This window comes from Eupeodes corollae, chromosome 1 (genome assembly GCF_945859685.1).
Source record: "Eupeodes corollae chromosome 1, idEupCoro1.1, whole genome shotgun sequence".
In the NCBI taxonomy this organism is placed as follows: Eukaryota; Metazoa; Arthropoda; class Insecta; order Diptera; family Syrphidae; genus Eupeodes; species Eupeodes corollae.
In genome coordinates, this window is record NC_079147.1 from 60,054,583 (window position 1) to 60,068,413 (window position 13,831).

At 37.4% G+C, this 13,831-nt stretch overlaps 1 protein-coding gene across 1 annotated transcript; it reads left to right on the forward strand.

Annotated features, from left to right (window-relative positions):
- The first annotated feature begins 2,721 nt into the window (after nucleotides 1-2,721).
- LOC129939629 (formylglycine-generating enzyme) lies at nucleotides 2,722-4,037 on the forward strand. The gene is made up of 3 exons (XM_056047717.1): nucleotides 2,722-3,360; nucleotides 3,419-3,590; nucleotides 3,657-4,037. The coding sequence occupies exons 1-3, from the start codon at nucleotides 2,841-2,843 to the stop codon at nucleotides 3,964-3,966; spliced, it is 1,002 nt and encodes a 333-aa protein (XP_055903692.1). The 5' UTR covers nucleotides 2,722-2,840; the 3' UTR covers nucleotides 3,967-4,037.
- The last annotated feature ends 9,794 nt before the right edge of the window (nucleotides 4,038-13,831 follow it).

Here is a 13,831-nt window from a genome sequence, read left to right on the forward strand (position 1 = left end):
TAGATGTGTACAGTTGACTTAAAGCAAAAATCAATACAAAAGAATTGTATTGTATAATAAATGTTTTATTATTTGTATTTATAAGTTTGCAACAAATGAGTATATTACAAAATTTTTAGTTCATGTGACATTTTAACTTAAAAATTAGGTAGGTAGGTAGAATAATTTAAAATCTTGTAAAAATGTTTATTACTTTTAAAACATAGACATTTTTAATTTCATTTTAATGTAGCATTAGTCGTTGCACAATGTTTTTGTTTAATCTGTCTTTCGGCAACACAAATAGGTTCGACGGGTTTCCTACACGTGAACATGCAACATATAACTGGTGGCTTCAAAAATATTTCCTGTGATCTTTTTAACCTTAGAAAGGTAACCTACGTCGAATTGACGTATAGATCATGTGCATCACTTATGGTCTATGAAATATTGTTATCTTTCTAGGGTTAATGACTAAAAGTGTACCGTTGGGTAATTTAGGTGGATTTAAATCACGCGGTGAAATAATAGGTGAACCAATTCTTAATCGAAGATTATGTGGTGGCATTTCATATATGTCTACTCTTTTTATCCATTAACAACAGTATCTTATGATTTAAAAGACATCAGATTCCCCTGTTACAACTGTTGTACCTGGAAGTTCATTTTGTCAACATCAACATTTTTGTCTGTCAAAATAGCCTGAACACTGAGCCAGTTATGATTTAAGTAATTACTCTTTATATCCGGAAATATACTTTGAATCATTTTATTTTTTTCTGTCTGGCACTTTAATGCATTGCGTATTTATTTGCTGTACTATTTTACCGTTCCCAATGTATAGTAATTGTTTGAAATTTGCTAACACCAACATTTAAAAAGTAAAATTAACTGTATTTCGTCTACTACAAAATAAATTTTACATAATTCTTTAGCCTCAAGAACATGTGTTGGTTATGCTATTAAATTGTAGCTTATCATGGAAAATTAAGCTTAATGCTGAAAAAACACAGGCCATGTTTTTCACTAGAAAAAGAAAAGCCTGTGCCTTACCACTTGGTCAGCTTAAAATTAACAATTGTGATATCCCGTGGGTTAATTCTGTGAAGTATCTAGGTGTATACTTAGACAAGACATTAACTTTCCGTGACCATATCACAAAAACCCTAAACAAGATAAGTATTACTACTAAAATGCTTTACCCCCTTATATGTAGGAAATCACCCCTGAGTAAATCAAATAAGATAATCCTCTGTAAAGTAGTTTTTCAAGCTATAATTTTGTATGGATGTCCAGTGTGGGGAACTTGTGCAAAATCGCACATTCAAAAGCTACAAATTTCACAAAACAAAACTTTGAAAATGATGGCAAATCTACCTTGGTTTTTTTCCACTCAACTCTTACATAAACAAACCGGTGTATATCCAGTTGCAAGAAAAATTGAATTTCTCAACCAAAAATTTAATTTAAGATGTAGCGATTTTAAAAATGTATTAATACAAAATTTAATAAACCAATAAATGTATATAATTTATTTATTTATAAATATACATGTATATATGTTTTTGTTGTATTAGTATTTTTTTTTTATTGTTTAAATTATTCATTATTTATTTATTTATTTTCTCATATGTTAATTAATTTATTTATTTATTTATATTGTCTATATATTTATTATTTATTCCCTGTTACAATTATTATTTAAAAATGCAAATATTATGCCCCATAGCCTGGCAATTCCTTTAGATCTTAAGTTTTATTTTTATTTAGTAATTTTTTCCCTTTTATATAAAACCCTGCATAAAACATATTAAATGAAGGTTTTAATCATAGTTTTCCTTCAAATGTAATTTCCAATTCAAAATATCTTTAAAATATTATAAAATTTTTCAGTTGTAAGATATAAATTAAATATCAAATCTCTGAGCAAGGTGCGTATTATAAAAACAAAAACAATAATTTGTAAAAAGCATTTATCTATGAAAATAAAATATCTATCTATCTATCTATCTATCTGAAACGTTTGGAAGTTTGACATAGTGCCATCTATTGAATACTAACTCAATCCTGTCAAAAGATGTTGCAACCTGTCAGAATCGTTTGAAGCTACTAGATAATTGTGACTGTCAAATAAACAGGCAAATAATTTGCAATACAATAGCTGTCTTTTGCGTTTTGTTATCCCAAGTCTTATTCTTTTTTGTTATACCACGTTTCATAGTGACTAAAGTTTTATGTCAAGTCACACGGGAAGCCTGTTGAATGTTACAAACAGTATCGTAAGTCCGTCTCCTGGCTCTAAGCTACCTACCCACCAATTTTCAGCCATATCGGTAAAGCTGTTCTTGAGTTATAAATAGTGTAACTAACACGACTTTCTTTTATATTATATAGGCATATAGATTACCATTAAAAAAGAACAAAAATGCCTTTTCAATGTTTCTTCTCTTTAAATGATTCATTAGGAAAACATTTTGATGATACACAAAAAAATGGAGCGTGTCTATAGGTACAACTCGTTTTTCTTCACATAGTCTACATTTATGAAGGTCACATATATTTTTAATTTTTCTTTTTATAAAAAAGTAGCATCTATATTTTACATCATCTATAATTAATAATTACCAAATGCATACTTTTCAAAATAAGGCACATATAAATGCTCATTAATTACGATATCCAGTGACATTTCATTACATTATGCACCAGAGATTAGATTATGCTTACTTACTTTTATTATTTATTTTGTTTAAAAAAAATCGGCGTATTCTATTTTTATTTATGCTTAATTAATTATTTGATTTGGTAAAACTCCATCATTCTATACTAAATTCCAGTGCGTTATAAACGCACAGAATAACATGATTTTCCAACTGATTCTAATCTCAAACCTTGTTGGGTTCTCCTATCTCGATTGCGGTTGTAATAGCCTCAATCGACAAGCACCCCAAATCAAGTCCGATAATCTCAATGAAGGACACTGCAGTAGTTCCCAAAATGCAGAGGATGGGTTTTGCGAAAAATCCAATGAATCCACAAAATTCCATGATATGTCTCTGATTCCTGGTGGAGAATATCAAATAGGAACCAATTCACCACATTTTCCAGCTGACAATGAATCTCCAGAGTATGATGTCCAAATTACCGATTTTTACATGGACAAGTATGAAGTTTCCAATCGTAAATTCATGGAATTTGTAAAGGCTACAAAATATGTAACCGAAACTGAGAAATTCGGTGATAGTTTTGTTTTCAAAACATTCCTGACTGAAGAATTGAGGAAGGAATACAACGATTTTCGGGTTGCTAGTGCCCCTTGGTGGTATAAAGTGAAAGGTGTTGATTGGAAACATCCTTATGGGCCAGAAACTGATACTAAAGGTTTTTTTTGTCAAGGAGATAAATGTTGAATGTTATTTTTAAGTTTATTCCTTTGTAGATATTTTAGATCATCCGGTTGTTCATGTGACTTGGAATGATGCGGTGGCCTATTGCACTTGGGAAGGAAAACGTCTGCCAACTGAACCTGAATGGGAAGCAGCCTGTAGAGGTGGAAAGAAGCGCAAACTTTTCCCCTGGGGTAGCAAATTAATGCCAAAAGGAGAACATTGGTAAGAAGAACCTTCATCTTTAAAAGTGACACTCAAAAACTTAAACTCGAAATCTTTATATTTTAGGGTAAATATATGGCAAGGTGAATTCCCAGACAATAACACTAGGGAAGATGGATATGCGGGCACATGTCCAGTTACTAGCTTTAGGCAGAATATTTTCGATATGCACAACATAGTTGGAAATGTATGGGAATGGACGTCAGATTTATGGGATGAGAATGACAGAAGCCAACCACCAAATCGGGTAAAGAAAGGTGGATCGTATCTTTGCCATGAATCCTACTGTTATCGGTATCGATGTGCAGCCCGGTCTCAAAATACTGAAGACAGCTCAGCAGGGAATTTAGGCTTTAGGTGCGCCAAGAATCTTTAAATTAATTTTTTTATAAATAATTATGTATATTAATGTAATAAATCTCAATAAACATTTAATAAAAAAATCAATTTCAATCAATTGATATATCATTTTTAAAAGTACCATCCCCGGGTTTAGTTCATAATTGGAAATTCTGACCAATTTCTTTTTCCTATTGTGTTTGGGCCAGTATACTAGCCCGGCAAAATCCTCATTCAAACCCTCCAAGTGGGTGCCAGGCGGGCAATGATCACCACAGTAGTCCTGTGCGTTTTTGGCAGGATGGTGATTAGCTAAGGTTGAGTTGGATCGCTCCTCAATAGTGCAACGTTCGGAAACCCAATTTAATCATAGTTTAGAGGTTCCTAATTTCAGTGGTGGTGTGAGCGTACTAGTACGAAAGCCGTGCCGAAGAATGAAAGGCTGGGGGATAAACCAGCCGTTAACGAGCTCTTTCGGATGCTGTGGCAAGGTCTTTCATATTTCTGCCTTACCCCGGCAAGCGGCTCTGCCGGGGCTGACCGTCTTTCCGCTTTACTCGTGGGAACAAAATGAAAAATTTTAAGAAAAAACAAACAAACAAAACAATAATCAAACAAAAAAATCGTACCAAGGCTGCCAATGCAGTCACATCACCTGAAAAGGCTGTCGAGCCAAATCAGGTGTGTGAACGTGTTGTCAACCCTGTGGTTGCTACTAGTGGCGAGAGTCCTTCTCCCTCTACTAGCCGCAACCTTTACTTGAAGGAATTGTCCGTCAGTGGGACAGCTGTGACGCTCGGCAGTACCAAGGGCGGCAATTCCACACCCCACCTCTTCCCCGCTCCTGCTAGGACGTCGCAAACGACCCCAAGAAGGGACACCCCATCCAGAGAGACAAAATCTGCGACATGTGGAATTGACTCGAAGGGTGAGGGCACACCCGGATTGGTATCGGTAGCGATTAAATCTGGAGGTGGACCCACATCTGTCACACACGGACATAGCTCTGGGCCGGCCAAAAAGAAGTCCAAGAAGTCACAGGCCAATCGAGACCAACGCAATGCCGAAAGGATTCTAGCCGCAGTCGGTGTCATACCGGCGGCGGAAAGAACCCCAGAGCAAACGCGAAAACTCGAGTGGGCTAGTGGCTTTCTTAGCAAAAAAGCTAAACCGACCTGCGGCGACTCAACATCAAAGCGAGATAGGTCTTTCGAGGGTGACAAGCCCGAACCAAAAAGGCAGAAGGTGCTTTCCAACAGCACAACAGCCGTCAACAAAGATCTCTCCTTCAGCGACGCGCTCAAAGGTAAGATCATTGCCGCGGTCATTGACAGGAGTCATGTGGATGGTAACATCTCTCATGATCATTGGGCAGAGGTCAAGGCTCACCTCGGTTTCAGATTTTTATCTGTTATCGAGGAAAATCCGGGGCCTCTCCCAGACACAGCCGATGCAGGATGATACCAAAATCGTATCAAACTCATCGCCTGTGGTGATCAGAGATCTTTCGATCTATACAGGGCTGCTGTCAATGGCTTGCCAGAAGTCTGGCCGGGTGCCAAGCTCGAGGTTGTTGCAAGGGAGAATATTCCTTGCCGGACGCGCAATCGAAAAAAGTTGGTCTCCTAATTGGTTCAGACGCTAACGCCCATCACACGGTATGGGGTAGCTCTGATATAAATGAGAGAGGTGAGTACTTATTTGATTATTTACTAAGCACTAACCTACTCATAAGTAATATTGGTAATGAACCCACATTTGTAACCAAGAATAGGAAAGAGGTACTTGATATTACACTTACCTCTGACTCGATCCACAATATGATTTCAAACTGGCATGTCTCAAAAGAGAATTCCTTCTCTGACCACAAATACATTCAGTTTGAGCTCAAAGATGTAGCAAATACATCTACGGGATTTCGAAATCACCGGAAAACTGGGAGCGTTATAGGGAGGTACTAGCAACTGCTAGTAACGTCAGTTACCAGGCGATCACAACAGCAATGGATAAGCTGAAATTAGAGAAGTCACTCATAGATCTTACATTTCTAACATGAGAAGTTGTACTACCACCAGATCGGTGAATCGAGGCACTCCCCAAGGTGGAGTCCTTTCGCCTCTTTTATGGCACATGGTAGTAAACGACCTACTTACAGCATTGGAAGCAGAGGGTTTTAAGGTGATTGCCTATGCTGACGACGTTGCGATATCCGTATCTGGGAAGCACCCCCAAGTTCTCTCGGAACTCCTACAAAATGCCCTAAACAGGCTAACTAAATGGACTAAGCAATGTGGATTGGACGTCAACCCTCACAAAACAGAATTAATACTCTTTTCGAGAAGATATTAAATTCCTCAGATTAGCCCACCCAAGATTAGAGGAATACCAGCTTTTCCGACCAAGCTAAATATTTGGGCCTCATTTTAGACAAAAAACTAAATTGGAAGGCAAATATTGATGAAAGAGTCAAAAAGGCTACTGTAGCGCTTTTTACTTGTAAAAAGGCCATAGGATCAAAATTGGGCTTCTCCCCAAAAATAACCCACTGGCTATACACTTCGGTAATCAGGCCGATACTCATTTATGGAGCCGTCGTATGGTCGACCGCACTGGATAAGATGGTAAATCTAAATAAACTCATTAAAGTCCAGCGATCAGCAGGTATGTGCATCACAGGAGCACTTCGCACAACACCAACCGCAGCACTGGAAGTGCTTTTAAACCTAACACCACTTGACATCTTCTCTAAAAAGGCTAAGAGCCACCTCTCAATGGACCAGTAACAATACTGGACATACTACTATTCTAGACAATTTCAGATCTATCCTAGATCGGATAGACTATACCACCCCAAAAATGGTATTTGGTAAAAGATTCCATGTGTCCATCTCTTCAAGATCGTCCTGGGAAGAAGAGGGACCCCTGGAAGACGATGCGGTACACTTCTATACTGACGGTTCAAAGACCGATCACGGAGTTGGAAGTGGTATCTTTTCAGAACAACTGAATCTCAGTCTATCCTATAGACTTCCCAATCAATGTAGTGTATTCCAGGCAGAAGTAATGGCGATTAAAGAAGCACTATCCTGGCTCAAAGAAAACGTTATATCTTGTAAGGATATACGATTCTTCTCGGACAGCCAAGCCGCTCTTAAATCTCTCGCGTCTGTCTCCACAAACTCTCGAACAGTCCACGATTGTCAATCATCTCTGAAGGAGATGACGGAACAGTTTAACATTCACCTCATTTGGGTGCCGGGCCACAGAGACATTCCGGGAAATTGCAAAGCCGATGAGCTCGCCAAAAACGGAACACTTCTGCCTTATGTTAGACAAAAACATAACATAGGAACACCACTTGCTACATGCAAATATCTTCTCAAGCAATATGCTTTAGAAACAACAAATGCTAGATGGTCACAAAGTACCACCTGCCTGGCAACCAAGCAAATATGGCCAAGTATTGACTTAAAACGGTCAAAAAGCTTGATATCACTGAGCAGACAAAGTATAAGCTCTGCAATTGGAGTAATAACGGGACACTGCCTCAGGTAGACATGCTCTGAGGCTAGGGGTCTACACAAATGACTTCTGTAGAAGCTGCATGGACGAGGAGGAAGAGGAAACAGTCCAACACCTTCTATGTACATGTCCAGCACTCTCCATTAGAAGGAATTACTTCCTCGGTAATCCCTTCTTCGATAACACCAGTGAACTGGCAACGATTGACACAAAACGTCTCTCTAACTATATTAAAAGTACAAAATGGTTTGTTTAAATTCATTACTCTCCCATGAGTAACCTCATTAGTGGTATCACAATGGACCCTTGAGGTCTACGTGTGTCAATGATATCTGGACAGCCACTCCAACCTAACCTAACCTTGGGCCAGTAGGAGGGTTTCCAGGGAAATCGACTTTATTGCCAAACTTAAATCTGCACCACATTTTGCACCTAGATAGGTGTGTTATTGGATTTCTAAATTGATTTGATCCTTCCAGAAACCCTGATCCAAGTTTGAACTATAAAAACTGAAACGATTTTTTCTATGTAGTCAAAAATGCTTGTTGGAGTGCCCCAATGTGCTGACTTAAAGTTGATGAAAGGACTAATGACCATGACTCTAAATTCCTTATCTTTTTCCAGGACTTCATTCATTGTAGAGATTTAATGTTTTGTGCCAAAATGTATACTGAAACTTAAGATAAAAACCTTAAATATTTGGTATATTGACTGACACTGTAACCTAGTTATCTATTGTGTCGTGTGTGTCTTTTTATTATATTTTAAGAGAGCGTAGTTGTTTTTTTTTTTAATAATTAGGTGAAGCTCTCCAACGCTTGGGTGCCCAAATTTTTTTTGTTTATCCTACATTGGCCAAAAAGGAAAGGTTATTGTTGTTCCTTCTTACATGAAACATGATAAGGCCGGTCTTCGTTTGCAGGCAGTACTCTACATAGTATTAATTATATTAATTTTATGGTTTGACAAGGGTAGAGTCCAATTAGATAGGGAATAATAGAGTCTGGTAAAGAGTTTTATATTGGCGTATTACGGCTAAGAACATACATATCTCTGTAATTGACATTAGGTTAGGACCGAAGGGTTGGAGGTATACTTATGATAATTCCTAAAGGTCCTAGTATTAAAGTTGATTTGTTTAAGGCGACGTAAACGCATAAACGATGTTTTATGTCAATTTGAACGCTCTTCTTTCAATATTGTTTAGCAGATTTAATTATAGTTGCTGGAGGATCATCTATTTTATGGAAGTTGAACTCAAGCTTTGGAGTTATAAATTATGTACGTTTTAACTACGTCAGAGGGAAAGAAAAACTTCTTTCATCGTTTAATGATATCTAAACATCTTGCGGCATTTTTGGTAACATCGTCGCGTATGAAATCGTTTTCAAGAGGTAGCCAATCCATGAATAATGACAGAAGTGTTATAATTACGCCTACCGAGGATATGCAGCATTAAGTCAGGAAGGTCACAATTTAATGAGCTTATTACATATTTTCGTTGAAGATCCATATTCGAAGAGCAGATTTTTTAATCAAAAATGAATAGAAAAGGTGAAGGCGTTGTTGTCAGCTAGTAAAGTAAGGACAGAACCATGGAGAACACAAACGACTTGTATTTTAGAGTCCGAAAGTTCCAAAGTTTTAACCGTTTGGCCTATAGTTCAGATTTGGTTTTTAAAGTTTTAACTAAATAATCTTTATTATTCAAACAAGTTCCAGAAACTTTGATCAAATTTTAGCTTAAGGAATATTTTAATGAAAGAAGTCTTTTTAATGACCTGCAGAGGGTTACGGTCAAAATACTGCATCTCAAAATACTGTATCTCAAATTTCTGTATATCGAAATTCTGTATTTTAAAAGGCTGAGAAATAAAAATTGTTTAGATAATTTAAATAGGACAACAGGTTCAGTCAACATAAAGGAAGGACAACTTCATTCTTTGATCGTAAATTTTGACCAAAGCAACTAGTTAGTTTTTCAAGTGTCATGAATTTAAAATTCAGAACTTTACTTCGCAAAGCTCTACCTCAGGAAATCTAAAAGTCCATCATGATTTGTATTTTGTATTGTAATAAAATATTCTTATTCCTTTTTAAATTTTACAAGGAACCATTTTACCAAAAACATTAAATGGAATTATGCAGAAAATAAATAAACAAATCACAGATTAATAAAGTTCAGCTTTCAGTTGAATAAGAAAACATGATCAATTGTCATTTTGACATACGTTGGCTTGACTTGATAGTTAGGGAGATTTTTCTTGAATAACTTTCCAGTCAAACTTTTACCAAAAACATTAAATGGAATTGTGCAGAAAATAAATAAACAAATTACAGAGAAATAAAGTTCAGTTTTCAGTTGAATAAAAAACATGATCAATTGTCATTTTGACATAAGTTGACTTGACTTGATAGTTAGGGAGATTTTTCTTGAATAACTTTCCAGTCAAAATTCCAATTAAGTTACTTTAATTGGAAGGCAATTTTTTGGCAGCTGACCTATCAAATGCTAGAAAATTGCCTTAATTTCGAGTCCCTTGTTTTGTCTTAACCTGCCCAACATCATAATAATGGGAAGGTTCAGGTAACATAAGGGACTTCGTTTGCAGTCAACTTCATTCTTTGAATGTAAACTTTGACTAAGGGAACCAGTTAGTTTTTCAAGTGTCACGAATTTTAAATTTAGAACTTAACTTAACTATTTCAAGTTCATAGTACAAAAAGTACAAACACAATTAGTGTCTACAAAACACACCTCAGGAAATCTACAAGTCCATCACGATTTGTATTTTTTATTGTAGAGAAATATTACTTATTTCTTTCTAAATTTACAAGAAACCTTTTTACAGAAAGCAATAAATGAAGTTGTGGAGAAAATAAATGAATCATAGAGTAATAAAGCTCAGCTTTCAGTTCAATTAAAAAACATGATCAATTGTGAATTTGACATGACTAACTTTCCAGTCAAATTTCCAATAAAGTTGCCTTCATAGACACACCATATATATATGGTGTGTCTATGGTTGCCTTAATTGGCAGACAATTTTTTGACAGTTGGCCAATCAGATACTAGAAACTTGCCTTACTTTCAAGTCCCTTATGTAGTCTGAACCTGCCCAATTTTTCATTAGCTTGATGTTGAAATATACTTTTTTTAATAATTCATAAGTCTTTGGATTAATAAAAACAAAATAAATGGTATCTTCTTCTTTCCTCTATCTCATTTTCTTCTTCTTAATTGTTTTTTTTTCTTTCACATTTTTACATGCATTGCACCAAACATATTGATCTGTCAAAACATCCAGTATTATACAATATTATGAGATACAGTATTTTGACCATACAGCATTTTGTGATATAGTATTTTAAATTTACAGTATTTTAAAATAGTATTTTCTAGGAAAATTTATAATTACTTAATTACTTACTTAAGGTGGCGCTACAGTCCTGGCGGACCTTGGCCTCAACCAACATGCGTCTCCAGCCAGCTCGGTCTCTAGCTAGCTGTCTCCAGTTTCGCACGCCAAGTTGGTTGAGGTCCTCTCCCACCTGGGTGCGCCACCTGAGTCTCGGTCGTCCTCTACTGCGCTGTCCCTCGGGATTGGATTCGAAGACCTTCCGGGCTGGAGCGTTGATGTTCATCCGTTCTACATGACCTAGCCATCTAAGCCGTTGGACTTTAATTCTGCTAACTAGGTCAATGTCGCTGTACAGCCCTTACAGTTCGTCGTTATATCTTCTCCTCCATTCTCCATCTATGCGTACGCAACCAAAAATCACCCTAAGAATTTTTCTCTCGAAGCATCCTAAGACGCTCTCATCTTCCTCTGTCAGGGTCCAGGCCTCAGCGCCATAAATGAGAACCGGGATGATAAGTGCCTTATAGATGGTGATTTTAGATGCTCGAGAGAGGACTTTACTTCTCATTTGCCTTCTAAGTCCAAAGAAGCAGCGATTTGCAAGAGTTATTCTTCGTTTGATTTCAGCACTGATGCCGTTGACTGTGTTAATAGCGGTGCCTAGGTAGACAAAGTCCTTAACTACCTCAAAGTTATAGCTGTCCATGGTGACGTTTTGTCCAAGTAGTCGTTGTTCAGTGTCCTGTTTTAATGACAGCATATAGTTGGTCTTGCCCTCATAGAACACTAAATCCATCTTCTTCGCTTCCGTCGTAATGCTCAAAAACGCTCCACTGACATCACGCTTTGATCTTCCAATTATGTCAATATCATCGGCGTATTCAAGTAATTGGATAGACCTTTGGAAGATTGTGGCTCTTGTGTTGAAGGTTGAGTTTTACACAATTATTTCCAGAACGATGTTGAAGAAGTCGCATGACAATGCATCGCCTTGTCTAAAACCTTTTTTGACATCAAATGCATCGGTAAGATCTTTTCCGACCTTGATAAAGCAGCGTACATTCTCCATCGTCATTTTGCACAAACTGATAAGTTTGACAGGGATGCCAAAACTAGACATTGCTCGGTAGAGCTCTTCCCTATGGGTGCTGTCATACGCAGCTTTAAAATCGATAAAGAGATGGTGGGTATCGATTTGAAGCTCCTGGGTTTTTTTCAGGATCGGCGGTAGTGTGAATATTTGGTCGATAGTGGACTTTCCTGGTCTGAAGCCACACTGATAAGGACCAATCAGGTTGTTGACGAATGGCTTCAGACGTTCACATAATACGGCAGAGAGGATCTTATACGCAATGTTAAGGAGACTGATGCCTCTGTAGTTGGCGCAGTTAAGAGGGTCTCCTTTCTTATGTATCGGGCACACTATGCTGATATTCCATTCATCAGGCATGCTTTCTTCCGACCATATTTTGCAGATGATTTGGTGCATGCTCCGTACCAAGTCAACGCCTGCTGCTTTGAACAGTTCGGCAGCGATGCCGTCAGCTCCAGAAGCTTTGTTTCACTTAAGTTTAGATATAGCTATCTTCACTTCGTCAAGGTCGGGTAGGCGGAATTGTTGGCCTGCGTCGCCGAGGTTGAGTGGTTCTACCTCCCTTACAGCGGAATTCGGTTCGTCATCGCCGTTATATAATTTGGAGAAGTGATCTTTCCATATTCTCAGCATCGACTGCGGTTCTACTACGATGTTCCCCTGATCGTCTTTACAGGCTTCGGTTCGTGGCTGGTACCCTTGGGAGGTTTTTTTTACCTTTTGGTAAAATTTACGAACCTCATTCCTGTTGTGGCATCCCTCTATCTCCTCGATCGCGCCCTTCTCATGCTCTCTTTTTTTCCATCTAAGAAGCCGGTGTTCCTCTCTCCTCTTCTGCTCGTAGAGCTCGCGAGCCCAAAGTTGACTTGGAAGGGATAGCATGCGTAACAACAAGCCTGGCCAGACGGTTAGATGGCTGCGACATTGCTTTTATTATGTAATCAAAGTGAAGCTTCAAGGTTGCAGTAAAAAATGGCGACAATCCTGTTTCTAATAAAAGCATATAGTTTGGACAGTTCGAAAGGAGTTTGAACAATCTCTTGAGAAAAAATCTAAGTAATTTTTCAACTTCTTCACTTTGTTCGTAATCCCAAACCTGAGCAGCGTAAAACACGACTGACTTAGAAGTCGCATTAAAAAATTTATACTTTGCACTTAAACTGAGTGTACTCGAATTAATGCAGAATTTCCATGTAGAGTTCAGTGCTGTTTTAGCTAGCTGAAGCTTGTTGGAAAGATGACTTTTCAGAGATAAATTTGATGATATTTTCATGCCAAGATATTCGTACTCATTGACGATTTCAATACCTTCACCAGTAAATAACTGTTTTTCATTTTGAGCGTACCGTCCACCGGCCTTTCGAAATATGATTATTTTGATCCCATTTTGGCAGTATTCTTTAAGGCCCAAAATCATGCGACTTAGTCCTTGAGTCGTGTCTGATAAGAGAACAATATCATCAGCATACATGAGCACTTTAATTTTCCTTCCAGCCCACAAAATTCCACCGCAAAGCACATCATTCAGGTCGTCAAGAAATAGAATGAACAAAAGAATACCTAGAACACACCCCTGTTTTACTCCCATGTTTGTTGGAAACCATTCCGAAAGTATCTTTCCATTCCAAACTGTTGATTGTGTATCCGTCTACAAGAGTTTTAGAATATTTAGCATCTTTGTGGACATTCCCAGCAATGACTATTTGTAAAATAGTGACCTTCTATCGATAGGATCATCAAAAGCTGCTTTAAAATCGACGTAAAAAGCATAGTTTTGTATGTTGGGCCTGGAACAATTGCGCAGTATTCGATTGTTGAATGATTTTGCCTTAATCCAGCCTGAAAATCACTAAGCATGTTTTCTTTTTGACCCATGTTGTAAGTCTTGTGAAAAGAACAGATGAGAAAATTTTTAATGAACAGTT

Bases quoted from the DNA above. Each gene is read 5' to 3' on its own strand.
- LOC129939629 (XM_056047717.1), top strand. From the start codon at position 2,841: ATGATTTTCCAACTGATTCTAATCTCAAACCTTGTTGGGTTCTCCTAT. The intron at 3,361-3,418 runs GTTTTTTTTGTC...ATTCCTTTGTAG, and splicing joins GCCAGAAACTGATACTAAAG to ATATTTTAGATCATCCGGTT. The intron at 3,591-3,656 runs GTAAGAAGAACC...TTTATATTTTAG, and splicing joins ATGCCAAAAGGAGAACATTG to GGTAAATATATGGCAAGGTG.